The sequence below is a fragment of the Crinia signifera genome, chromosome 4 (assembly GCF_055691185.1).
Source record: "Crinia signifera chromosome 4, ASM5569118v1, whole genome shotgun sequence".
In the NCBI taxonomy this organism is placed as follows: Eukaryota; Metazoa; Chordata; class Amphibia; order Anura; family Myobatrachidae; genus Crinia; species Crinia signifera.
In genome coordinates, this window is record NC_139220.1 from 88,902,498 (window position 1) to 88,929,034 (window position 26,537).

The 26,537-nt window shown below is 45.8% G+C and overlaps 1 protein-coding gene across 5 annotated transcripts in view; it reads left to right on the forward strand.

The window, feature by feature from the left end:
• The window catches only part of SH3TC2 (SH3 domain and tetratricopeptide repeats 2), a 96,809-nt gene that overhangs the window by 32,649 nt on the left and 37,623 nt on the right, over positions 1 to 26,537 (forward strand). For all 5 annotated transcript variants that reach the window (XM_083181975.1, XM_083181977.1, XM_083181976.1 and 2 more), the window contains 5 exons: positions 3,714 to 3,819; positions 6,575 to 6,718; positions 7,362 to 7,569; positions 19,337 to 19,413; positions 22,040 to 22,235. In XM_083181975.1, the coding sequence (XP_083038101.1) occupies positions 3,714 to 3,819; positions 6,575 to 6,718; positions 7,362 to 7,569; positions 19,337 to 19,413; positions 22,040 to 22,235 (731 nt within the window). The remainder of the gene's footprint in view (positions 1 to 3,713; positions 3,820 to 6,574; positions 6,719 to 7,361; positions 7,570 to 19,336; positions 19,414 to 22,039; positions 22,236 to 26,537) is intronic.

The following is a 26,537-nucleotide window of genomic DNA, read 5'->3' on the forward strand; positions in this document are numbered from 1 at the left end:
GCGGCCCTGTTTAAATGTTCATAGATGGATAGTTACTGTGGGCAGTTGATATGTTTATTGTAGGTAGAGAATACAAATGGTGGCCTGCTAATATGAGCATAGAATTTTATAGGGTATGGGTGAAGACAAATAAAAAGACTGCAGAAGTTGCAGAGTTTAAAGAGCATATCTCAAGGCTAAGGTACTGCATAAGAGCATAATGGCATAAGAAAAGTGCAATGTAGTGGGTAGGAGAAATCCTGAATGTGGGAAGTGGTGATTAAGGAGGAGGTGAGGTGGCAGACATTAGCAGAGTGAAGAGGGCAGAAGGGGGTGTCTAGATGTAGGGAAGAAGAGATTTTTGTGTGAGAGAGCAGTTTGAATATCATTCAGAGTGGTATAGTAAGGCAGTAAAGAGACTGAAAGGGAGGGAAAGCAGAGGTATTGTAGGCCATACTTGCCGACCTGACCCTCTGAGCTGTTATTAGTGACCGTATACTGTACCTGGAGCAGGTTTTGTATTGTGAGGGGTGCTGTGCTAAAAGAGGTGATGTTTTGTGTGGCGAGGGGAGTGCTGATGGGTGCTGCTGTGTTGTGAGTGTAAAGAGATTTACTCTAGAGTATAGAAACATGGAAAAAAAGCTGTTTTGTACATGTTTAATTGTTATATGCCAAGAAGCAATTGGTCACACAAAATATGGTATTGTTAGAAGGTGATGCTGGAGTCCAAATGAGCTTATTAGTTCCCCAAGAGAGATGTACAGTGAAAACAGCAGGCACCTTGAAACAGATTCCGGAGAGAATGTGCTAGACCAGTGGTTCCCAACCTTTTTTCTCTCCCGTACCCCTTGATTAAGCTTTTCATTTATAAGTACCCCCTCCTCTCAATTTGAAAGTGGAGTGGAAGTGAGCGGTATGTGTGTCCTTATATTAAACAGTAGCTGAGGAGTAGTGTGTGGTCAGGAATTGAGTCCCTCTGTGTCTGGCTGCTGGCTGTGTACTGTCTCCGGGGTTCCCGCTAACGCCTGTAAGATTAATGTCACTGCTTCCTCCACCTGTGGCAGTGCAGGTAGCTCCCAGTGGATTGCTGATCGGGCAAAAACATGAGAAGACGCTAATGACGATGCAGACAGAACCGGAAGTGATGTAACATGATTCGTCTCCATGGCAATGGGAGACTTATCCTGGAGACATCTTCTTCTTCCGCCATTACCAATATTATTTTCAAGTACCCCCAACTGGTCTGCAGAGTACCCCCAGGGGTACTAGTACCCCAGGTTGGGAACCACTGTGCTAGACGATAACAGTGCGTGTTTTCCAGGTCGCCTCACAGAAGCACGAATGAAATAATTAGCTGCACATGTGGCTCTTAAAATTTTAGTAATAACTTCACCTCTGCACCTGCTGGTTGAACTGGGAAATGTGACTTTGTTGGATCTTAAGGGTAGATTTTGAGAATCAGTGGTTCATGCTGTTAAACAGAACACTGAAATACTAGTTGTACACTATCTCTTTAAAAGATAATGTTGCAATGCCTTAAGTTACTTAAGAATGTCTTCCTTACCACCAGTATTCTCTCTCTGCATTGGTACCACAGCAACGTCTGTAGCAGAGGCACCCATATGTAACACAAAGGTCAACAAGTGTGGGCAACTTTCCAAACAAATTGGCCAGAGTACATAGGACCACTGCCAAGCACATTTCATATTGGGAAACTCTTTGAAGTTGGTTGTGTGGTAACCAAGACACTTGCTTGCTCTTCACATGCACACTTCAACTGCAATGTCTCTGCATTCATTTTCCTCCCAAAAATTCTTTATAGCCTGAAGTTGACATCTGTTTATGAACTACAGGTTGAGTATCTCTTATCCGAATGCTCGGGACCACAAGCATTTTGTATAAGGAATTGTTATGGATTTTGGAATATATATTTTTTTTCCCATTCTTACCTGGTCCCTTGGTGGTGCCCCGATGGTCCTCCAACGTCCATGGTATCCCTCTTCAGTGGCATCTCCGGTCCCAGGGGTGCATTGCGCAAGTGCACCGGTGACATCGGCGCATTCGTGCAATGCACCCCTGGGACGGAGATGCTGCTGAAGGGGATCCCGGAGGCCACCATGGACATCAGGAGACAAGCTAACTATAAAAAAAAAGGGATGGGGGAAAATAAAAAACCCTCCCCACGAAATATTCTTAAAAAAACACGGTTTTCAAAATATTTCGGTTTCTGGAATACACGGATAAGGGAGACCTGATCTGTATTTTTATATTTCAATTATGTATCTTGAGGTATCTTGCATTTATGTTGTATAAAACATCAAACACATCAAATGTATTTTATTTGGGCATGAAACAAGGTTGTGTACCATCTCAGACACTAAATTTGAATGCTAAGCAATCATTTTCTTGCACGTATTTAGTGCCAGTTACATGTCATGTTCCAGTGGTGCCGGTTACATGTCATGTCCCCAGTGGTGCCGGTTACATGTCATGTCCCCAGTGGTGCTGGTTACATGTCATGTCCCCAGTGGTGCTGTTACGTATGTCCCCAGTAGTACTTTTAGAAAAGGAAAATAAAAATACATTTGGAAACTCTGGTTTATGGAATAATTTGGATAACTGATATCTGGATAAGGGATACTCAACCTGTATAACAAAGTATTTGCATCAGTATTAAGCTTGCAACAATTGGTGTGCCTTTATGTCTTCGCTACACACAGTGGCGTAGCTATAGCACCGCAGCCCCCGCGGTCGCGGGGGGGCACTGTGCATATGGGGGCACCGGGGGGGTTGCGGTGCTATAGTAATCCCCCCGCCCCCCATCCCCCGCAGGCTTACCTGTCCGCGCGTCCCGGCTCCCCTCCTGGCTTCAATCAATGCTATGGAGACGGACCACGATAAAATGGCCGCCCCATAAAGCAGACTGTTCTCTGAAACTGTCTGCGGTATGGGGGCGGCCATTTTATCGTGGTCCGTCTGCATAGAATTAATTGAAGCCAGGAGGGGAGCCGGGACGCGCGGACAGGTAAGCATGCGGCGATGGGGGGAGGGGGCACGGGCAGCCGGGGGGGAGAGGGGGGGCGCCCCCCCATTAACGGCGGGGGGGCGCCCCAAACAAAGCTACGCCACTGGCTACACACAATAGCAGTTGCTCAATCAAGTTAGTGGTCTATTACATATGCATGAATGGGAGGGGATAATCTTGTAATTTCTTCATGCCTGATGACAAGTGAATGTAAATACATTGAAACGTTGCATGACTGTACTTGCTGTCTAGTCTCCTCATTTGATTTGAGTTCAACAAAAAAGTGTGTGTCTGTGTATGTACGTACGTACGTACGTACGTATGTGTATATATATATATATATATATATATATATATATATGTGTGTGTGTGTGTAGATAAATATATATATATTTAGTTTTCTGTATTTTAAATAAAAAAACTGATGAGAGATTGAGAATTAATAATTTCTGCTTTTATAAAACCCATTAATACTCATGTATTGTTTAAAAATGGTTGTTTTTAATGAAATAAGCGTCAATCAAACAAAATATCCATGCAAAGAGTCAATTATGCCAAAACACTGGCAACAAGGTGAAATATCTGTGTATACAGTACAGTTACATTAGGAAATCACTGATGCACCATTTGAAAGTCTGCGCTGTTGTTGGCCATTGTTTTCCTGATCAGTTCTATTATAACAAACATTTTACACCTCATTGCATTACAGGAGCTGTCCGCCCGGTTAGTTTCCATCCAGGCGCAGAATGATGTTTTCATTATCACCTTTAAGACTATAGAGGAAATCTGGAAGTTTACAACGTACCTCTCACTAGGTAATTGGAACAGCTGAGTGTTGGCCGTGTTAGGTATTCTCAATGCTCCATGTATTATTGCCTGTTACAGTATGTGAAGTGTTGTTATTTGGTGCCTGGATGTGTGACAGATGATAGGGGACAGAACCCCAGCTACTAGCTTTTATTCAAAGGAATGGTCAGGAAACATGAGCAATGTTGTTATAGAGAACCACATGCAGTTGTGTTAAAATAAGGCTATTTTCAATCTGTCAAATGCAATTCTTTTTTTCTGTCGTTTTATGCAATGTCTCCATAACATAACCAGAGACGTCACTAGGGTTGGTGTCACCTGGTAGTAGCTCACCCCTTAACTTCATGGTCCTCCTTCCCTATCACACCACATGGAATCCATAGTAATGTTTTTGTACTAGACTTACAGTACTTACAGCCTTTGTCTGGACATGGTCTTGCAGGAAAACACTACCTTATACCCCAGTTTTGCAACCTCCACACCCATACATTGGCCACCACAGGTGCAAAAGAAAACTCCTGACTCATGTCTCATACATTGGGGCAGATGTATTAAGCCTTAACAAGAGATAAATGCAAGGATGATAAAGAGAAATAAATGTCCAGCCAATCAGCTCCTTACTGACTTTTTTTTAAACACAGCCTGTAACATGGCAGTTAGCAGGTGATTGGCTGGACATTTATCTCTCTTTATCACCCTTGCATTTATCTCTTGTTAAGGCTTAATACATCTGCCCCATTATTTGACATTTTTCCTTTCCTACACATCCTGCCACACACCGTAATGCCCCTTACACATTATGCCACACATCGGAATGTCCATTACACGTTATACCACACAGTTATGCCAATTAAGCACCATTTTATGTCCCACACACAAAAATGTATGCCTAACAGTAAGGCTTGTAATTGCTTTGAAATAATTTTGTGCCAGGTTTTTCATGGTAAAAAATTCAGCTTTCTGCATCTTCTTCTGGGGGCACATACATTTCCAGCTAAGCCTGGTAATGCTATACACACAGTGACGTAGCTATAAATTTTGTGCCTTCCATGACATTTTAGTGCAACTTACACATTGGCCCTTATTCTGGTTCACTCGCAAAGACAAATTCCTTCTCAAATGGACAAAACCATGTGCGCTGCAGGTGGGGCAGATGTAACTTGTGCAGAGAGAATTAGATTTGGGTGAGTTATTTTGTTTCTGTACATGGTTTTATCCATTTGAGCAGGAATTTGCCTTTGCGAGTGAACCAGAAAAAGTGCCATAATGCCACCTGTGGTGCTTTTTACATACTGTATATAATGCCCAATGTGGTAGTGCTTACACACATGCCCCCTGTAGTGGCGCTTACACACATAGGGTTGTATTCATTTATGGCAAGGATGGTTTGTTTTTGGAGAGGAGCGCCGAAAACAAGCCACCCTCGCCGTTTAACTATCTCGCCCTATTCTATGTTCTGCCCCGAACTGCGAGGTTTGCTGCTAATTCAGCGAGCCCGCTGCATATAGCCGCGAGCTTCGCCGTTTTGACAGCCACACTCGCTGTTTCCACCTCAATTTTTAGAAATAGCGAGGTGGAATCGGTGAGTGCTGGGGGTCAGTTGAGCACTGAGTACAGGCTATGACGGCGAGCAATAGGCACTGTTCACCATCATAGCTCGCCTGATCAAACTATACCCCATAAGGTCCAATGTGGTGGTGCTTATATACATAATGCTCCCTGTGGTGCCGCTTATACACATAACGCCCCCTGTAGGAGTCACCACCCAGTCACCACCCACTGATGCTCAACTGGCAGTGCCCGGTGGCCATTTCATTGTGAGCCAAATGGAGCTTGCGGCCTGGCTTCCAATCACTAATAGCGGCTGCTAGTACGCAAACTATGATTAGCTGGTGACCGGCACCGCATTTGAAAGCTTATATGGCGCTAAATTCCAGCGGGGGTGTGCAGATATGAAGGCGGGTGTGTGCATGTACACACACGGGTGTGAAATTGGCTCTTTTTGGTGTCACCCCACAAAGCCTCACCACCTCCTGATGACGCCGCTGAGCGTACCAAATGTGATTGGTATAATTTGTGAAAGATTTGATTAATTGTAATCGTCCTTCAGATAATCGTCATTTACTGCCTCTAAAGTCGCACATGTCACACGTCTCATCTAAACCTTTAGTAACTTCCATATCAGTTGAGCTATACAAAGTGTTTTATTACATACTGCCTTGGGAGCAAAGGCTGAGGGTAATCACAAGCATTTTTATTGTATGAATGTTTAAGAAAATCAGTGTGCCGCACTTCTGGTAATCTGACACGCATCCAGTTAATTGCATCCATAACTTTAATTGCGTGTCACACAGCCAAAATACCAATGCCAAGAAAATCCTACTCTGACTACATACATACAGTATTGTTAGGCTATCCCTGGAAACTGGGACATCCATGATATATGAAAAAGGATAGCGGCATCATTTTGGTGTGTCTTTTTCTCGCACCAGAGCCGAATTTCCCATTAGGCACGTGAGGCACCGGCCTAGGGGCGGCACATGTTTGGGGGCGGCACTTGGATGCCTGTGATAGTACTGTCAGCCCAAAATGTACCAATAACTGCAAAATATCCACTGTACTGTACTATATTCCATCTTAAATAGAGTGTAAATGGATAGGACATGCAGATACTGCCCCTATAAACTGTCCTACTTAGTAAACATTATTGTTGTGCCTAGGGGCGCCCTCCTCCCTAAATCCGCCCCTGTCTCGCACCTCTAGGCTTTGTGGCCTGTACTCTGGAACACCTGCTGTTTGATGAGCGATACTGGCTGAACTCCGCTCTGGTGGAAGACACAGAAATAGAAGTATCTGTAAATCAAGATGAGCTGGCAACACTGTACCTTGGTTTGCTGCTGCAGGAGGGTGAGTACAGACAATTATAGCAAGGCTGCAAAGACCGATTTGCTGCTGCTCCTCTACAGCCGGTTCTTACACGGTAGCAGTTTGTCCTCACACATGTGTTTTAACATTGAGTAGCGGTAATAGAAGTTGTAGCAGTTGTTGTTTACTGTATATAGTTGTAAACCGTATATTATATAGTTTGCTCACCCTAATGGAGTTGCTATGGATCTAGTTTGACCCCAAAAGGTCCACACAATTTAAAGGGTCTACATGGAAATGGCCTACATAAGTTTTTTTGGTCATTGTAGGCTTCAACACGATATACCAATTAGTATGCATCAGGCAAGGTGATCACCCATTCATAGTCAAGTGGATGGTAAATAATGAAAAAGTAAAAAAAAAAAAACATGTCGACCATGTGCTGTGTTGACCATTTGAACCCGTTGACCTTTTGTCCAAGATGATCTTATGCATGTCAACTCTAAGGTGTGGTTCTGTTAATTATTGACTTATCATCTAGATACAAGATGGAGTCAGTCTTGTTGAATGTGAAATTGTATTTTATCAGGTTCTAATTAATCATTCCAGACCGATGTGAAACAGAGAAGCATTTCTTTATTCTTCTGCTCTATGGCTAATGTCTGTATAATCCTATCGACTGTAGGGTGCTTCTATGCAAGAGCCGTGGTGCATGATGCTGGTGTGCAGGCGGATGACGGGAAACCAGAATTCTTAGCAGTGGCCGTCAATGATGTGGTTTATGTGAAAGATATTGGTGATGAATCTTCATGGGAAGGCCAGTCGCTGAGTACGGGAGAGCGTGGCTTATTGTCCATTATAGCAGTGGAGCCTCTACCTCATCCCTTCTACCAGTAAGTGCTCATAGGGTGTGGAATTTACAAATTAAGACACTGGGAGTAAAAACAAAAGCAGGGCACTATCTAGGGGTGTGCAATCAGCACAGTCACACATAGCGCAGGGCTCTGAGGACCACCATTGCTGCCCCACTGTCCCTGCACCTGCCTAGCAGGTTACCGGGGATGGCTGCCTGGAGCAGTAGTGATTCTGCAGCGCCCACTGCAGCTCCATCCCTTCCCCCCAATGCTCCAGGCCAGTGCTGTTCTTCTTATGAGCCCCCCCCCCCCCCAGCATGATGTCATGGGCCCTACTACAGTGCTGTTCAAAAGTACTGGCCTCTGAAAGATTTTAAAGGGATATGAAGGTAACACCTATCTTGCCAAGGCATAATTACAGTATGATAGAGATTCTGATAGGATTCCGGTATCAGCATTGACAGCAATGTCAGGACACTGGTCGGGATTCGTATGGTAACAGCATTCCTCTCTGACAAGTGATTGCAGAATACCTGTACTTCTAAAGCCATTTTCATGACAAAAACACTATATTATAAAGATTTTTATATTTAGAGAATACTTGAATAACAACTGTATGCAGGCTCTATGTGAATGAAAATTGAGCAAAAATAAAAAATAAAGCGTGAATGGAGTGGAAATGAGATCTACATGTATGGAACATATGTAAATGTTTGGATGGGCAGTTTAAGGTTAAGGGCCTAATTCAGACTACCACAATACGGGTCTGCTCACATGAACCATATTTCAAAGACTTATGCAGGGTTCACACCAGAACGACAAGGGCCCAATCCCAACATTCTAGATCCAATTCCGACCGATTGGATATAGATTCAGGGCCGGCGCTACCCACTCAGCAGCTCCTGCAAAACAGGGAGGCGCCATGCTGAAAAGGCGTTGTCTCCCTCCCTGCTCTGCTATAGCTGCCTCAGCCCTCACTGTCACTGCCTCCTGCACCCTGCCCGCAGCGCCTGTCTGACAGCGGGCGAGCGGCAGTATAAAGAGGTGCTCCCTGCACCGCGCACACACTGTCCTCCTCCTGCGACCTGCCCCCTCTTCCTCATGGTCACTTGCGCTGAAGCATGTAGCGCTGTCTGTGAATACCTGTATGACATGTCGTGTCCGGATCCGCCCCCTACCCATTGCTCCCTGCGCCTGTCAGCTGTCAATCAAATGCCAAACAGGCAGCAGCGCCGCCTCCCCTTCCTTCCCTATTCTCAGTGTGCTGTGCCAGTGCCACTGCCAGTCCTCAACACTCCGCCCCCTTTATCTCCTCCTCTCTTCTTCCATCTCCTCCTTCTCTCCCCTCCTTTCCCCCTCAGTCACGAGTGCTGCACATACTTTTTGTACTGCTTTCGGATCGCACCGCACACACATTGCATGCATGCCTTCCGATGCGATTCAATCTAGCCCATAATGAATGCGATTCTCGCAGTGTGTATGGGCACCTTTAGCACTGAGATGGTGTATGCATCCATGTACATGCACCCGAGATCCTCCATAGTATCGCATGTTGCATATACTCCCACAATCGGGCTGCAGCTTGTTGCAATGGCAATGTGAAAGGGCGCAAAATGTATGGTTTCGAGGAGGGCGCCGGACACCCTAGCACCGGCCTTGCATAGATTGTAGGAAATTGGGCCCTTTTTTGTCTGTTCTGATTTGATCCCGATCCGATACGCAGCCCTCTGGGTCTGTCTGTCGTTATTCAGATCCTACCTGCAGCAGGTAGGATCTGAAAACGGCCATTCACCGGGTGCGGGTCGCGATCGGATTGGAACCCGATCGCATGCACATGGTGAGCGGGTCATAATCTCCACAAGATCGTGAGCGGGTCATACGATCAACTGACGTCCCGCTCACGATGTGCATCTTCTAGGTGTGTACACTGCATTAGGAGATCCTCTTTAAAACAGAACTTAGAGATCTATTTACAGTAACACTACGGCCATTTATAGGTCCCATGCTTACTCTCATAATATCCCTGAATCTTACACAGAATTGGTAAGTCTGTAGCAAAGCAGAGAGGGTCTTATTATGAACACTTCTGTATTAAATGCAAAAAATGACAAACCCAAATAGTACAAACTTGCTGAATAAATAGGGAAATTGAAAGCTGGGCTTTTTATAAATGACTTCTTCATTTGATTTATTGTTTTATGCATTCCCAGAAAACACATTTTATTAATGTTAAATTAAAATGTTAACAGTGTTGCCTGCTGGACACTAATGGTGTGTACACAGGGTACGATTCAGGCTAATGGCCAATGTTCACTATCCGACTATCCGGCCCTAGCCCAAATACATGCTACAGGCGACATAGTCAAGATAGACTTGCCTGCACAGTGTATTTGGCCATGGGATACAGACGCCGCGGGGCTGCACATTGGGATCGCATGAGGCTGAACACTAAGGCCCTTATTCTGATTGACGCGTACTTTACCGCATACTTTCGGATCGCGTATTTACGGCGTCTGCGCATGCGTGGAGAACGCCACGCGCATGTGCCACGCCTTGACTCCGTACCAGTTCGGCCAAATCCCGTCCAAAACTGTTCCCCGCAATCAGTCGGGAAATATGGGCGTATTATGGGCGTCATGCGGAATGACACATGGGCGTAGTTTCAAAGTGGGCAAAACGGGGCGGAAACATGGGCGGATACGGGGGAGTACACTTATGTTGGGGGGCGTACATTCGGATAGCACTCCGAATGCACGCGATCAAAAAGGGCAGAAATGTGCGGTGTCCACAAGTGTACTATTGCTTTGCGGACACCACTCGTTCATGCGGTAGGCGAACGGACCGCCTAATGACTACAAGCATTAACACCTGAACCCAATAGAATCTACTCCTTTACTCATTACTCACTAATAGGCCGCTTGTCAGTGCTTTAATTGAAACCATTGCTGCTTCAAGGAAACCTTAGTAATCCCCCACATATGCTGTACTTGTCACACACTTAAAAACTGCTAACAATGGACATGACTGAATCTTAATACTATCAATACACATGTGTATTCGACATGTACTCATGAAACCACACATTTTTGGTAAAGTAAACAAATTTATTTCTATACATGTCACAGTCAATGCCACTGTGATGCAATGACCAAAAAAAACAAAATACCAAAAATAAACAACATGGCAGGAATGTCCCAAAATAAATAATAATACAAAACAAATATAATTGCACACAGATGGACTCCAGCACCTCCTATGTGCCACTGCACATGCAGCCAGTGGGAAATGAGGAGGCTGCTGGCCCTTCTACAGCAGGGCAACCTGCACCTGACCATTCTACAGCAGGGCAACCTACACCTGGCCCTTCTGCAGCAGGCCAACCTGCAGCTGCCTCATATGCACCATCAGCAGAATTGTTTGGAACACAACCGGGGACTTCACAAGATAGTACCATGGCCATCACTTCAAGTACAGCTGACAGTAATGGCAGGCAAAAGAGGGCAACAGGGGAACCAAAAAGGACATATGAAGCAAGGGCTCATCTGGTTACCCTCAGCACGTGATTGGACACAAGAAGCTGACACACACAGCACAATGGAAGATTTGGGACCACATAACGGTGGAGATTAATGCAGCCACAAGTTCATTTGCGACCACGTTTGGCCTTGGTAGGCTCCTTGGCCTGTGCAGCAGCTCTTCGGCCACGGCCAGATGCTGGGGCAGGTGGAGCAGATGATGTTGAGGGGTTGGCTGGTCTACCCCTCCTGCCAGCAGGGAGTGTTGCCGGTGGTAATGCACCAGAAACGGATGACATTAGGACCCTGTTGCTGGTAACCAGCTCCACCATAAGCTCATTATGGTGGAGGAGGAGATAATTTTGGCGGGTGGCTTGCTCGGCCAGCACCTGAGCACTTGCAGCCATGGCCTGATGTGACTCAGCCATGGCCTGCATGCTCGCAGCGATGGCCTGCTGGGTGCTGACCAAGCTCGCCAGGATCTCCTCGGTCCTACGCATCCGTTCTGATGCCAAGTCTCCCTGCTGGTTGATGTCCCCAAGCATGTTGGCCAAGGCGGCCAAATCGGCTTGGGCCGATGGCTGCTGCTGCACAGGCCTACCCCTGGGGCCAGGTGGCACGGACTCCTCCACCTCCTGAGCAGAGTCGTCACCAAGCGGTGGGGTGTCTGTGGAAAAAGATAAACACAATTAGGAGACATTCTAAGATAATTACTTGCACAAGTTTATGGCATGACCAATATTTACCTTCCAGAAAAGACGCAAACACTTCAGCTGGGGCCTCGCTATCCATCGTGCTCACCCCCCTGATCTCCTCAACTGATATACAGCTCTCGGCCATCAACTCCAGGGGGGTGAGCTCTAGCCCTGATGGCATGGGCCCGGCCCCAGATGTCTGGCTGTGTTCCCACCGCTTGGTCATCTTCCTCTTCAGGTTGGTTTTGAAGTCCTGCCACCTGCAATGTAAGTTGACATATTAATACATGTCACTCCAGATGTTAGCTGTTGCAGCCATTGCTCTGTGCTACATATTACGACATGTGATTAATGTCCAAAAGATAATATTACATGCAACTATGATATCAACCGTTACAATAGACATTCACAATCACCCTACTATAACTCTCACCAAAATAACATGGCAATAATGTCTGTGTATCGTAACAACCTCACGGGCCATTTGCAAAATCCATCTAAGCATCAATTCAATCATTACTTGGCTATTACTGGGCACATGTATCACAAAACAACTTGCCTCTTCTTCACATGGTCCGTCTCACGAACTTGTGGCGCTACTTCATTAATCTCTGCCGTTATCTGTTCCCAAATCTTCCATCTGCGTGTGTGTGTCAGCTTCTCCGATGGACACTCAATCCAATCACGTGCTCGGAGAACCAGGATGGCAAGCTCCTGTGCTTCATATGCCTTATTTTTTTTTGGTGGTTCCTCTGTTGCCCTGGCTCTCCCCTTGCCACGTCCTTGGCCACGCCCCCTGTCACGTGTCGCTGCACTTGAAGTGCTGGCCATGGTACTACCTTGTGAAGTCTCCGGTTGTGTTCCAAACAATTCTGCTGATGGTGCATATGAGCCAGCTGCAGGTTGGCCTGCTGCAGAAGGGCCAGGTGTAGGTTGCCCTGCTGTAGAATGGTCAGGTGCAGGTTGCCCTGCTGTAGAAGGGCCAGCAGCCTCCTCATTACCCACTGCCTGCATGTGCAGTGGCACATAGGTGGTGCTGGAGTCCATCTGGTCAAATAGTTGCTGCAGATCTGGGTCCACCTCTGGTTGTGATCCAGACATGTTAGCAACAACATTGTCACCTTCTAATACACCTTTATATACTGTTTGTGTATCCTGTTTGGCGGACATCAGCGGCAGCTGCGTTCCATGCGTGAGCATACGTCGCTCTTTTTTCTCGCCGCATACGGTGGCGGAAATTCCATTGTGTAAAACCTGGCGAAAGTTCTACATGAAATACTGGTCACCAATGCTAACATTGCATAGAATCTTCTGATACACCTGTGACTATTGCACAATACACATGCTATTTGCTAGCATGACATGACATTTGATTCATGACTACTGTGGTATTGTGGCGTTTGATTGCAAGCTAACAGTAGCCCAATCCCTTAGATAATCCAGGCCACAAGTCATGCAATACTCATCTCTACTGTTATAGACCACACATGTGAGAGGCCTATAAATAGTGACTTGCTGCTAGAATCATTTGTCTCCAGATCTGGACTTGTCAGGGTCTAAGGTAAGGTCTTCCATGCTCCTTGTAGATATGATATCCATTAACATTTATTTAATATATCCATTATATCTTCATTATTGTAGTTGATACTATCCCTGATGACTGGTGAGTACATTGATTTATTCTCTAATGTGTTGGGGATTTTTTCCTGTGTTGATGTATGATTTGATGTATGATTTGTTTGCAGATATATATATATATATATCTATATATATGATATTTGAATTTATTAACATGTTTCAACATTTCAAGGAGCAGGCAGCCAGGCAGGCAGGCACCCAGGCAGGCAGGCAGGCAGGCAGGCAGGCAGGGCTGGTGTATAATGCTGGTCTCAGGATACCTGCAAGTATGTGTATGTGTCTTTTAAACATAAATGTACGCATACACATAGATGCATAGAGTAAGTAATGCTAACTACAGCTATGCGTTGCTAAGCTATAGCACGCGTTGCTTGGCGGAGCGAGGCGTCATTGGATTTGCTAAGTGCATACACACTGTGTTTTATATATATCAGATTTGTTCATTGCCATACATCAGCACTACTGTTTTGAAGGCATGCAAATTTGTCACCATTTGTGTTGGCGCAGAGACGCTGTTCATGTAAAGATGAACAATAAAGTTATTAACACAAATAACTGTGATAAACCAATGCCACCACCTGATTGGTTGATAGATGCCATTGTTAACATGGCGGAGACAAGAAGGGCAGACCCCTTTTCACATGCGGAGCTGAGGGTTCTGGTCTCCGTCATGGAGACAAGGCTGGGCCGTGCGGGGCCCTTTATCAGTAACCGCCATAAGCGGAGGGCCTATGCTGCGGCAGGGCGCCGTATTTACGCCCGCACTCGGGTGCGGAGGTCCATCGGGCAGCTCGAGCGGCGGTGGTCGGACCTCCGCAGGCGCCAGCCCCAGCTGTTACAGCAAATCAGGGGCGAAATTGCTGATTGTGAGTATTTTAGCTATGAAATTTCGCACTTACAACATAGCATATAGAAACAATAAAATGTGTCTCATGATAAGTGGGTGTCCATGGGTTTAAAAGTCCATAGACTGTTATGTGTGCTTCTTCCTGGTTAACATGCATTCATGTGGCTTTTATATGTAATGACATAGCATTGAGGATTCTGATGCATACAATGTGCCAGATCTAATATGTGTTACACATTGATAAATGCCAGGGTTGTAATGTTTGAACAAATTACTAACAATCACATAATAATTTAAATGTCACATTTTGGAGTCCATTAACAGTAAGGACCTACTTTCCTGCATCGTTTGCCATCATTATCACCCTTCCATGTATGTCTTGTTATGGATTAATACATGTGCCCCAATGACCCGACATTGACCATGATTTTTTTTTCTACCACACAGCACGAGCCCGAGCCCGACAGGCCCGTGAAGAGGCCGAGGCAGCCCTGGCCCAGGAGGAGGCCCAAGACCCTGAGGAGGAGGTGGCGGCAAGGGTGGAGGAGGAGGAAGTGGAGGAGGAGGAAATGTTGGAGGAGCAAGTGGAGGAGATGGGGGAGGAGATGGTGGAGGAGGTGGTGGAGGAGGAGGAGGTGCCTGAGGAGGTGGTGGTGGAGGAGGTGGAAGAGGAGTTGGTGGCAGAGGAGGAGGTGTTGGTGGCGGAGGAGGAGGTGGAGGAGGAGGTGGTGGTGGTGGAGGAGGAGGTGGAGGAGGAGGTGGTGGTGGTGGAGGAGGTGGTTGTGGCGGAGGAGGTGGACGAGGTCATGGTGGCGGAGGAGCTTGCGGAGGAGGGGGCTGAGGAGGCCACGGTTGCCCCAGAGGATTCCGATTCCGAGGGGGAGGAGGCGTGCCAGGCCCCGGAGTCCCATGAGATCGGTATGTTTACATAATGCATCATTCATGAAGTAGTTGTACTGGTATTTCTTATGTAGCACTGGTGATTAAAAATTTTGTTCCAATACTATTCATATAGACCCCAAAGTGGGTAGCTACAGATACAGGTACGGGTTAGATGGGGTGTCCAAGGCATCCCTTTCATCCAGGACACCTCTCAATTACACAGGTTTGTGGGATGGGTTGGAGCTCCATTTTGACTGCCACATAACCGTTGTAGTTAAACAGGATCCTGGAGTAAAGGGATGAGTGGATCATTTGTGGATTAAATTCACCTGCTGCTAGCGTAGATTATGACCCATCAAATAGTGGAATCTATATTGTTGGTGAATGTTATTTATAAACTCTAGGATGTATGCTATAAATGGAGTATGGCCCGGCCTACCTTGGAATGGAGTCACAAGTTGCCAGTGTCCCAGGAGCCTCCTCTACCTAAACACCCCCTGTAGTTCCGATTGTTTTTTTGCCGTCACAGAATTGTAGGTTGGTTTAGACAGAATTATGATTTTGAGGATGTGTACTGTGCATTCCTGACATTTGCATAACTCCCATGCCACGAACCATCACTGAACTTAGACTGAGCAGATTGTGACAAGTTCTTATTGACGGAGGCCATGACATGCTTGTCATTGGTTAGTCATGGGTGGGTTGTGACTGAGAAGAAACACTATGACTGTTATGTCTTCTGCAGAGTAAAGGGTAGAGGGAAAAAAAGACAGTATGTAGTAAATAAGTTTGCATGTATGTATATATGTATGTGTCATATCTATTTATCTATGTGTGTCTCTATCTCTCTACATAGATATATATATATACACATGTCACCTAGCATTTGTGCAATTTATGTAGCAGTATGTGAAATGTATGCATGAATATCATGACTAATTTGTGCCCCTTTGACATGCCCACAGATGACACCACACCGGCAGATGAGGGAGTTATTGGGGCCCTCCTGCGGGCGGAGCACCATTTGAGGCTCTTACTAGCAGATCTGCAGGACCTTCGCGATCTCCTGATATAATTTATAATTTTATATTTTGTGATTGACATGTTAATTTTGTATTATAATAAATGTTTTATGCAAGTTCACAGTTGTTGGTTTTCTTTGCACATTAAACAGTATATGTGTAGATTGTTTATAATCTTTTACACAGGGTCTAATACAAACCATTGCACTTCAATTGCTGTAAGGGTTAATGTGTGCAATGCATGTGTTAGGCATGCTTGTAAGGATATATTGGCATCTAATTGATTCCAATTCAAAATAAGCAGTTTTTTATGAGGATAGGTAATTGAATAAGTGGGTCATGTGATGTATTGCAGAAGATACATAATAGTGGGTTGTTTGGCGTAAATACTCCGCTTACGGGCGGTAGCACCGCTTGGCTCCCGTTCGGATGCGGGATTTCCGAGCATACTCTGTAATACTCTGTAATACCGTGCAGAATCGGAGTGTTTCTCCCGCACACGCATGGTTTGTATGTCGTCCGTAAACACGCCCTGTTCTTAAAGAGTGAGTCCGTCCGAATGCGGAGGACACGTGGGCGTTTCTACGGACGATGGCCGCACGCGGCAAAACACCGTGGCGTGCGGACCGCTCCGTAAGAATGCGGGAATATCCGCACCGATCAGAATAAGGGCCTGTGTGATCTTGACGAACTTGCTATTCGGTTTTGACTATGTAGTCAAAATCCATGCCAAAATAGCACAATGTGTATACACCTTCAGTCCTCCTTATATACCACGCCTTCCCATCCAACTCTCCTTGGGATATTCATAAAGCATGTGATGAGCAATTTCTTAAAACCATAGTCTAGTTAGAAAAATCGAAAATCCGCTATTAATACATGAAACCTGTGTTGTGTGATTGCACCCTCGCCAACACTTCATTGCTCCCTCTACTGGCGAGGTTTGTTACACCACTTTTTTTTGTCCTTTTTTTAAATTCTTAAATAGTATAAAAGAAAGTCCCCAAAGTGCTACTGTCCATCTGAACACGCTAATCTTGAAAAATGTACAAATTTTTGGTCAGGTTCACTATTATGTAGTGCGGTTCTCGAGAAAAGTTTTGGTGTATTAACCATCTACCTATCCCATATGGGAGCAATAACTAAATTAGTCAATCAAGTTTATCATTGATATGTGTCGTGCATGCTCTCCGCTCACGCTGAGTGGGGAGGAACCCAGCGCTCGGCCATGTACCAGTGCAAAGCATAGCCAGATCGCTAGTTAATTATATAAACTGAATAGCACATTCTCCAACAAGCAACAACTAAACAGACCATTGTTCTGGTTGTGTCACGCCTGTGGTTAGATCTTGGCTGGAAATAACCACAGGTGTAGGGGCTGATGGGTACTGGAACCTGGGAGCCTTGAGGAGGGTATAGTGCATGCCAGAGACCCTCGGACAGTAGCAGACGTGACCACTTAGGATAAAAGCAAAAGTCTTTATTGACTATAGCAGATAAACAGCTGGTAAGTTTGAGGAATGGTATCACAGAGGATCACAAGCAGTAATGAATAAGCATAAATGACAATAGCAAGATTGGTATTTAGCTGCAGTGTATGCACACTGATGAAGACCATTAACATATAGCATAGATGGAAGGAAGCTGGTGCAGTGCTAAGTGCACTGATGAAGTCCAGAGCATATATGAAGGAGCCGTGTAAGAAAACAGATGGAGTCCACAGTATAATATGCAATGCAGATGGAAATGATTACTAACCACTGTGGGGAGCTGGATACCAAGGAGAATGGTCACGGGATGAAAGTATTGAAGGTAGTGGGCACTTCTACAGTGTCACTGGAAAGAACAGAGAGTCACTGATGCCACAGCGATGATGGCAGTAAACGATGTGATTTATCGATGGTGGTGGATATCGATTTAGAGGGCACCTGTGTGATCAGTTGTGATGGGATGACAGCGATGGTGACGTGGAAGGATGAAGAGCCCACTGGTGAAGTTGGTGTTGCGATGATGGAGCACCGATGATGAGAGGAAACGATGACGGAGCGCTAGCGATGAAGAGCAAGGATGACAGAGCACCGATGTTGCAGAGGAACGATGACAGAGCACCGATGTTGCAGAGTAACGATGACAGAGCACCGGTGTTGAAAACAGGCAGCTGCTTGCAGGAGATGACACAACCTGGAAGGAGTGGTACCCTCAGGAACAAAATCCATGCCAAAATAGCACAATGTGTATACACCTTCAGGCCTCCTTATATACCACGCCTTCCCATCCAACTCTCCCTGGGATATTAATAAAGCATGTGATGAGCAATTTCTTAAAACCATGGTCTAGTTAGAAAAATCTAAAAACCGCTATTAATTCATGAAACCTGTGTTGTGTGATTGCACCCTCGCCGACACTAATTCATTGCTCCCTCTACTGGCGAGGAACAATGTCAGAGCACCGGTGTTGAAAACAGGCAGCTGCTTGCAGGAGATGACACACCCTGGAAGGAGTGGAACCCTCAGGAACTGGAACCTACAACACAACTTGGAGACAGAACACACCAACCGGTAATAACCTCAGGATGAGATCAGTAGCACTGGCCCTGATCTGACTTCACCCAGAATATTTATAGGGAGCAGTGGAAGTGGAAAGGCGGGGCAATGAGCCAGACTGAGGGATGGCCACGATTGGCTGGAACTGGAACATATGACAGGAAAGACATGTCTGGAAAAGGCGGGAAGACTTGTTTGTTTGGCACATGGTTTGAGCTACTGTAATGGTGGAGGCTGAAGCTGAACCTCGGATCGTGTCAGGTTGTGTTTTCATGTACACCCTTCCATACATGTGCGCTTCTTATAACTCTTCCCTCTATACCACATCTATACCACTCAAAATCAAATCTCAGGCTGACATGTATTTATTACCCATTGCTAGAAGATAAAAGTAAACATACCATGTATTCATATTATATTTCCTGCAACGCAAATACAGAAACATTATTACTGTAGGTTCTTAAAGGGTTTGGCAATATATTTGCATTTAAAATATGTAGCAAAAGACTGCTATTTAATGAATATATTCAAGAAGCCAAAGTATGACTGAATATATGGATTGCTGTATTCTTTCTCGATGTTTGCACACTTGCTTATTATTAATTACATAGAATTTGTTTCTTGACAAAAACTTGGAAGCTAATTACATTTTGTATATTTTTAGATGGTTTCTGAAAACGTATCCAATTCCCTGTAACGTGACGGAGCAGAACTGCCGGAACATTACTTCCCAGCCCATAGGTAACGTCCCTTTTCTGCGACACAAACAGACTATTGTTATCACTGTGTATATTAATTACAAACAGCACAGATTCCCTATTGTTACTATTTTGTCCTGCTATTTCTGTTCAACTATGTAAGGGCCTGATTCTGTGCACAGACAGAAATAGCCATTTTTAGCATAAAGCATGTGTGATTCGGGAGAAAGCCCCCACTTCTCTAAGTATTCCAGCCTGTGGGGTTCATGGCCCTTATGGTAAGAGGACACTTTGGGGGTTATTCTTGTTCACTGGGGTTGATGTAACATGTGCGGAGAGAGTTACATATGGGTGTTATATTGTTTTCTGTGCAGGGTAAATACTGGCTGCTTTATTTTTACACTGCAATCAGTTTGAAGTACAAACCCCACCCAAATCTAACTCTCTCTGCACATGTTGCATCAGCCCCACCTGCAGTGCACATGATTTTGTCCACCTGAGAGTGAATTTGCCTTTGCGAACCAGAACAAATGAATTTGCTTTTGTGAACCAGAACAACCCCTTTGTGTCAGCCCCCATCTGGTTCAGCCTGAGGTTATTGGAAAATAGGGGGGACCCCATGAATTGTTTTTCCTCACAGTATTTTCCAATACCTGTCTAAGTTCGAGGGACTGGGATGATTTTTTTTTTTTTACATTTTGGTTGGAAATTTGACATTTTACTGTAAAAAAAAAAAAAAACCTGCACAGATCATAGTGATTGGATTGACAGCAGGATACTGTTAGATCTGCTTTTGTATTGTCATGGTTTAAAATCTAACTGGTATCAACATCAGCTTTTAAATCCCAGTCAAACCCTATGCATAGTGAATGCTTGTTTTTTAGACTGCAAACCAACATTGATTATCGTTGACACCTGTTGGTTTTTAAGTAGACCCAAAAACAATCTTTACTAAAACAATTTTGGACCCGGTTGCCGCAAATATAGATATTTGTGAACAGGTGAAAAATTATTTGATGGTTCGCCCGTACTCTCCCCTGTGAATGGATTTTTATGCAAAACAACTATTCGCAATGCAGCGGGGGGTTGGGCTTTCACTCGCCTGGAAGGCTGCGTTAGATGGCGCTCTAAGCAGCGATTTTATACTGCTTAGCGTGCCAACTAGAATCCGGCCCTTTATTAGCCATAAGTAACATAATAAAGTAAAGATAAGGACTTAATGAAGCTTATGCTGAGGTGGACACATATTAGACATAATCTATGCTTATATTGCTCACTCTATACCCCAGGGGCATAGAGAGGGTGGAGCCAGTGGAGCACACGCTCCGGGCGCCGCCCACCCCGCAAATGAGCTGGGAGTCCGGGGACCGGGACTCGCTTAGTCTCCGTCTCTCAGCCCGGCGCCTACCTGCTCACGCCACTCCCGCAAACCGATGACGTCACGCACGTCACGGTCTTCTTCCCCCCATGTTCAGAAACTCCTCCCTGGCTGGAGCTGCTGCTGCTGCTCGGGCCGGCTGGATGACGAGCCGGCCGGGCAGCACTGCGCAGCAGAAATCAGGAGGACACTGACTCCTCCCCTGCCTTTGCTACACTCCCTGGCTGCAGCAGCGTCATCATCACTGTCTCCGCGCTCGGGATCGGATCGGAACAGGACAGAAAAGGGCCAAATCTACATCCAATCGGTCGGAATTGGATCTAGATTGAGATCTAGATTGATGGGGTCGGACCCTCGTCGTCCTGGTGTGTACCCTGCATAAGGCTTCAATAAAACCTTTATTGGAGGAGGGGGGTACCCCCTCCTCCAGGGTCCCTGCCCAGGCTGACCAGCCATGGGGATAACTGCTTTGGCCGGGGAACTTACATAAAAATGTTCCCCTGGCTATGGCATTACCCTGTTGGCTGTTTGGGCCCAGTGCTGGTTGCCAAAATACAGGGGACCCCTAGTCATTTTGCCTCCCTCGTAGTTTGGGAACCAGGACCAGCCCTTGAGCCTGGTGCTGGTTTTAGAAATCCTGGGGATCCCCTATGTTTTTGACCCCTACATTTCTAAAGCCAGGACCGGTTCCTTAAATGCAGGCTGGTTATGCTCTATAAGGGGGACTCCACATCATCCCCCCCCCCAAAAAAATTGAACTTGTACACATTTTTTTGGACAGAACCATGCACAGATCGCACTGATCTGTGCATGGTTCTGTCAAACTCGGCAAGTTGAACATGTTTTTGTTATTTGTTTTGCGATTTTTGTTAATGTTTTACAAATAATTGCATCCTATTAAGTTTGTGAGTTGTATACTTTATAATGGGAAAACATCTGGATGCGAATCGAAGCGTGAGAAAAAAATCATCAGAATGTGAGATTTTCACTGCAAAAAGCAAATCGGATCTTATTAAATTGTCGTTTTCGGAAAAATTTGCAAATTCGTCCATTTTTCTACTAAAACCCCCAATATACTTTGTAGACACGTACTATATATTGATGATAGCAGCAGGTTATAAAACTAGACTTTTCCAAGATCCTAAGATACTTTGCAAGATACTTGTACATGTACGTGTTACTATGGTGCAGATAATGATTACACAGTGGGACACAGTATAATCATGGTGTCATTTTCTTTTAACCATTACATATGTTATTGAAAGTTGATTTGTCTTTTCTGATGTACCAGGATCAGGCCAGTGCACTGCCAGAGAAAACCACACCGCTACAGAGTGGGATGAGCTCAGCTACTGTAGGGGAGATGCCATAGAGGTGGTTGGATTCTTTGTTCCTGGACTCAAGTGGTTTGTTGGAAAATGTTCTTCCACTGGTGTCACTGGTTTTGTCCAAACTAAGCATGTGGACCCAAACTGTTTAAAAGCTCTGTAAGTATCCCTATATACAGTTCTAGCTATTGTTAAGGGCTGACCAGAAAGATACTGTAGCCATACATATACCGTACAGAGCAGGGAGCAGAGATGGTGCTCTTTGCAGCTGTCAGCCAGAGAGCTCTATGACAGTGGTAGCTAACTCCAGTCCTCGAGAGCTACCAAAAGTCACATTTTCCAGACAACCTAGCTGCTGCACAGGTGCACTCATTACTGACTGACACATTATAAAAGATCCACAGGTGGAGCTAATTACTTCACTTGTGATTCTGTGAGGAGACATGGAAAACGTTAACTGTTGGTAGCTGTCGAGGACTGGAGTTGGCTACCCCAGGACTATGAGCTGAGGGCAGACAGGTGCTGAAACTATGGAGTGTCTTACTCAGGTGTAATACTGCCAGGTAACACTAGATGTCCCCATTTCCATTGCACCAATTTTGGTTTAAAGCAGGCATGGGAAACCTTTGGCCCTCCAGCTGTTGTTGAACTACACATCCCAGCATGCCCTGCTACAGTTTTGCTATTTAGCCATGCTAAACCTGTAGCAGGGCATGCTAGGTTGTGTAGTTTAACAACAGCTGGAGGGCCAAAGGTTCTCCATCCCTGGTGTAAAGAATGACCTCTTTGTGCCTATCCATGCTCCAGTCTCCCATGTGTAGTACTTACTGCTCAGCTGGGAATCTTGTAGCATGTAACATGGCTTAAAGTTGCTATTACAAAAACTGTAATGTTAGTGAGCACTATGTTACCTTTTAATAATTGAGTGCACTCGGCACTAGATTTGAGATGCATGCCACTGTTTTTGTCTTTAGCATCTTACTTTAATTGTAATTCTAATGTGTGCATCACATTAACGGGGCTATTAATCAAAGCATGAAGAGGGAGAAAGGCTGTGTTTCAAAAGTTACAGGAGCTGGTTATTTAGGGCTTTATCGATATTTATGCTTTGATAAATACCCCCTAAAACTCTATGTCGCTGTTGTCTCCACGTATGTTGTTTTTGGCTTGCCGACAATGTTAGACCAGGCCTTCTGACACAGCATAGGTAACCATTACATGATATGAATGAGACACAACCTTTCAGTTTGACAGTCATGTGTTCTACGTTAAGCTAGCGACTTGGCTCTATGGGACTGAGGCAGAGTGAGGCTGCATAACGTATCCTAGGTAAAATCATCTGCATGTCCAGAAGCAGCATCTACAATTACGTATGCTTGCCTGATTCTGGCATTCTGGATGGATAAAGTAAAGGACAGATAAATGTAGCCTAGACACATAATGTATATGCAGAACAGAAGGTGAGGTGGGAGAAGTGCTGCAGTGGAGTACTAAATGATATATGGGTGTGCTGGAAGCAATTAATACTTTGAACCAGTGGTGGTTATTGCCTATGGGCTGCAGGATTATAGCACACAAGTAAAATCCGTCACTGTGCTCAGTGTTAGTGAAGCCAGATGCAGTCCGTGAGACAGCTCTGGCTTCACTGTGACTGGCAGGGACTTCCTATTGGAAGTTCAACTTGCCAGTCACCCAAGGCAGTCCCATTGGGAGGTGTTATCTCCCTCTGGGCTGCCTCCTTGGCTTCCATGGGCTGCGGATGAAGATGCTCAGAGAACCTGGGGTGTGCGCATGTGCAGTATCTAGGCCAATACTGCGCATACAGTGGTCCCAGTAGCCGTTGGTTGCAGCCCACAGAAGCTCGGAGTATTTGCAAGAGCAGTACTAAGGCCGATACTGCATTGGGAATGGGAGAGCGGTGGCAGTGGGGTGCTGCTTGTAGGCCAGCTGCAGCCCCATCCTACAATAGGTAGGAGCCGCTGCTGCTTAGAACTACTTCCAGACACTATAAGATATCCACTATGATGTCAGAAATAAATAAAACAAGCACCTCACACTTATTCAGAGTGTAATGTCTCATCAGATTTTCTTTATTCATAGATAGTCTTGTGGTCCAGACCATATACTGTAACTAGAAAGCCTGATACCTGTTTTGTTAGCTTTACAATGGAACAATTTGGAAACCGTAAAAGATTATGGTACTCTTTACCTAGAAGGGCGCCCACGATTTTGATCGTGGGCATCGTCAGTGAAAAACAATCGCGTCGGTCGCATCGCATGCGACCAAAAAATCGCATGCGATGCGACCGACGCGATGCCCGCGATTTCCCATAGGGAACAATGTTAAATGTCCCAATTGACCCGATTTTCCTGTTCAATGTCCCAATTGACCCGATTTTCCATAGGAAACAATGTTAAATGGCCCACAGAGGCCAAATAGGCACCCTGAAGTGTGAAATGGCCCCGACAATTGTTAACGCCACCACACGATCAACGTCAACCCGAAGCGTGGTGAGCGCAGCGAGCCCGCGAGGGGTGGCAGTACGCGTCCTACTACCTTTTCATACCCCCACTATCCACGTCGGCTTGGAGTTGAGAATAGAAAGTGTGGCGAGCGCAGCGAGCCACCGAGCCCGAAGCGTGGCGAGCGGACGCGGACAGCTGTGAAGCCCGCGAGGGGACGCGTATACCTGTGAAGCCCGCGAGGGGACGCGTATACCTGTGAAGGTGTCCGCGTCCCCTCGCGGGGCTCGCTGCGCTTGCCACGCTTCGGGCTCGGTGGCTCGCTACGCTCGCCACACTTTCTATTCTCAACTCCACCCCGACATGGATAGTGGGGGTATGAAAAGGTCGTAGGACGCGTACCGCCACCCCTCGCGGGCTCGCTGCGCTCGCCACGCTTCGGGTTGACGTTGATCGTGGGGTGGCTTTAACAATTGTGGGGGCCATTTCACACTTCAGGGTGCCTATTTGGCCTCTGTGGGCCATTTAACATTGTTTCCTACGGAAAATCGGGTCAATTGAGACATTGAACAGGAAAATCGGGTCAATTGGGACATTTAACATTGTTCCCTATGGGAAATCGCGGGCATCGCGTCGGTCGCATCGCATGCGATTTTTTAGTGCATGCGATGCCCGTGATGGCCGCGATGGGCGCCCTTCTAGGTAAAGAGTACCAAGATTATATATAAAGTATTTTCAAAATCCTCAGTAAGGCTGGGTATACACTTATGGATATAATCTATTGATTTACAGATACTGTATCTCTGGATCTATCCACCAGCTCCTGGTCAGCAGATCACCCGCACGCACAGCACGATGTGCCAAGATATATCCCATTCAAGATTTTGCTATGGGGCCCACTAAGTTATACTTACACCCCTGTGCATGCTAATCATGTTGGACCGGCGGGGGAGGCGGCGGACGGCGGTGGGAAGCTCCGCTGCCACGGTCGTGCAAACCTCTCATGCGCGCGAGCCCCCTTGCGGCTGGTGGGGGCTGGCGATATTTTCGCCAGCCCCTGCAAGAAAGAGGCCAGCTACATCTGTATGTGGTAAGGGAAAGGATTCACCTCTGTTTGTCCGGGTGTGGTATGCACCTCTGACAGTAGGCATCCCGACAGTCAGTATTCCAATGTCGGTGCTCTGACAGGGGGGACGAGTGCAAAAAAACCCCTTGCGGGCTCACTGCCCTCGCCGTGCTGCGATACGCTACGCTTGCCACAGGTTCTGTGTGTCAGTATACCCCCTGTCGGAGCAACGGCAGTTGGGATCTCGTCTGTCGGGATCCCCTCTGTCGGAGCATCATCCGGCACCCTGTTTGTCCACATATTTTATGATGAGAAGCCACAAACACTAGTTTTGCCTATTATACTGGCCAAGGGTTTCTTGGCACCCCAGGGTGCCATGGCACATAGCTTGGGAACCACTGCCTTAGACTTAATTTATTTATTTATTAACAGTTTCTTATATAGCGCATACATATTCCGCAGCGCTTTACAGAGCATAGTTATAATCAAAAACACATAACAAATTACAGTACAAGACAGTTTAGGACAAGTACATGGTAAATATGGATAGTTGCATCAGGGGACAGGACACTGAAGCAATCATCAGGGTGGCAGAGGTTTATATATTCTAAGAAAGGCACATGAGGAGAGAGGGCCCTACTCGTGAGAGCTTACATTCTAAAGGGGAGGGTTAGACAGACAGGGGTGACACAGAAGGGAAAGAGGTGAGCATAAACAGTAGGTTAGGATGAGAGATGGTCAGGTTTTATGCAGGAGGGTGGGAAGAGGTTAGCTTAGTCCTTGATATTTTAAGTCTAAAAAAGCACTGGGTCATCCAAGAGTAGACAGCAGAGATACAGTTGGAGATATGAGTGAGGATAGAGGGAGAGAGATATCAGGAGAGGAGCGGTAGATTTCAGTGTTATCAGCATAGATGTGATAGTGGAAGTCGA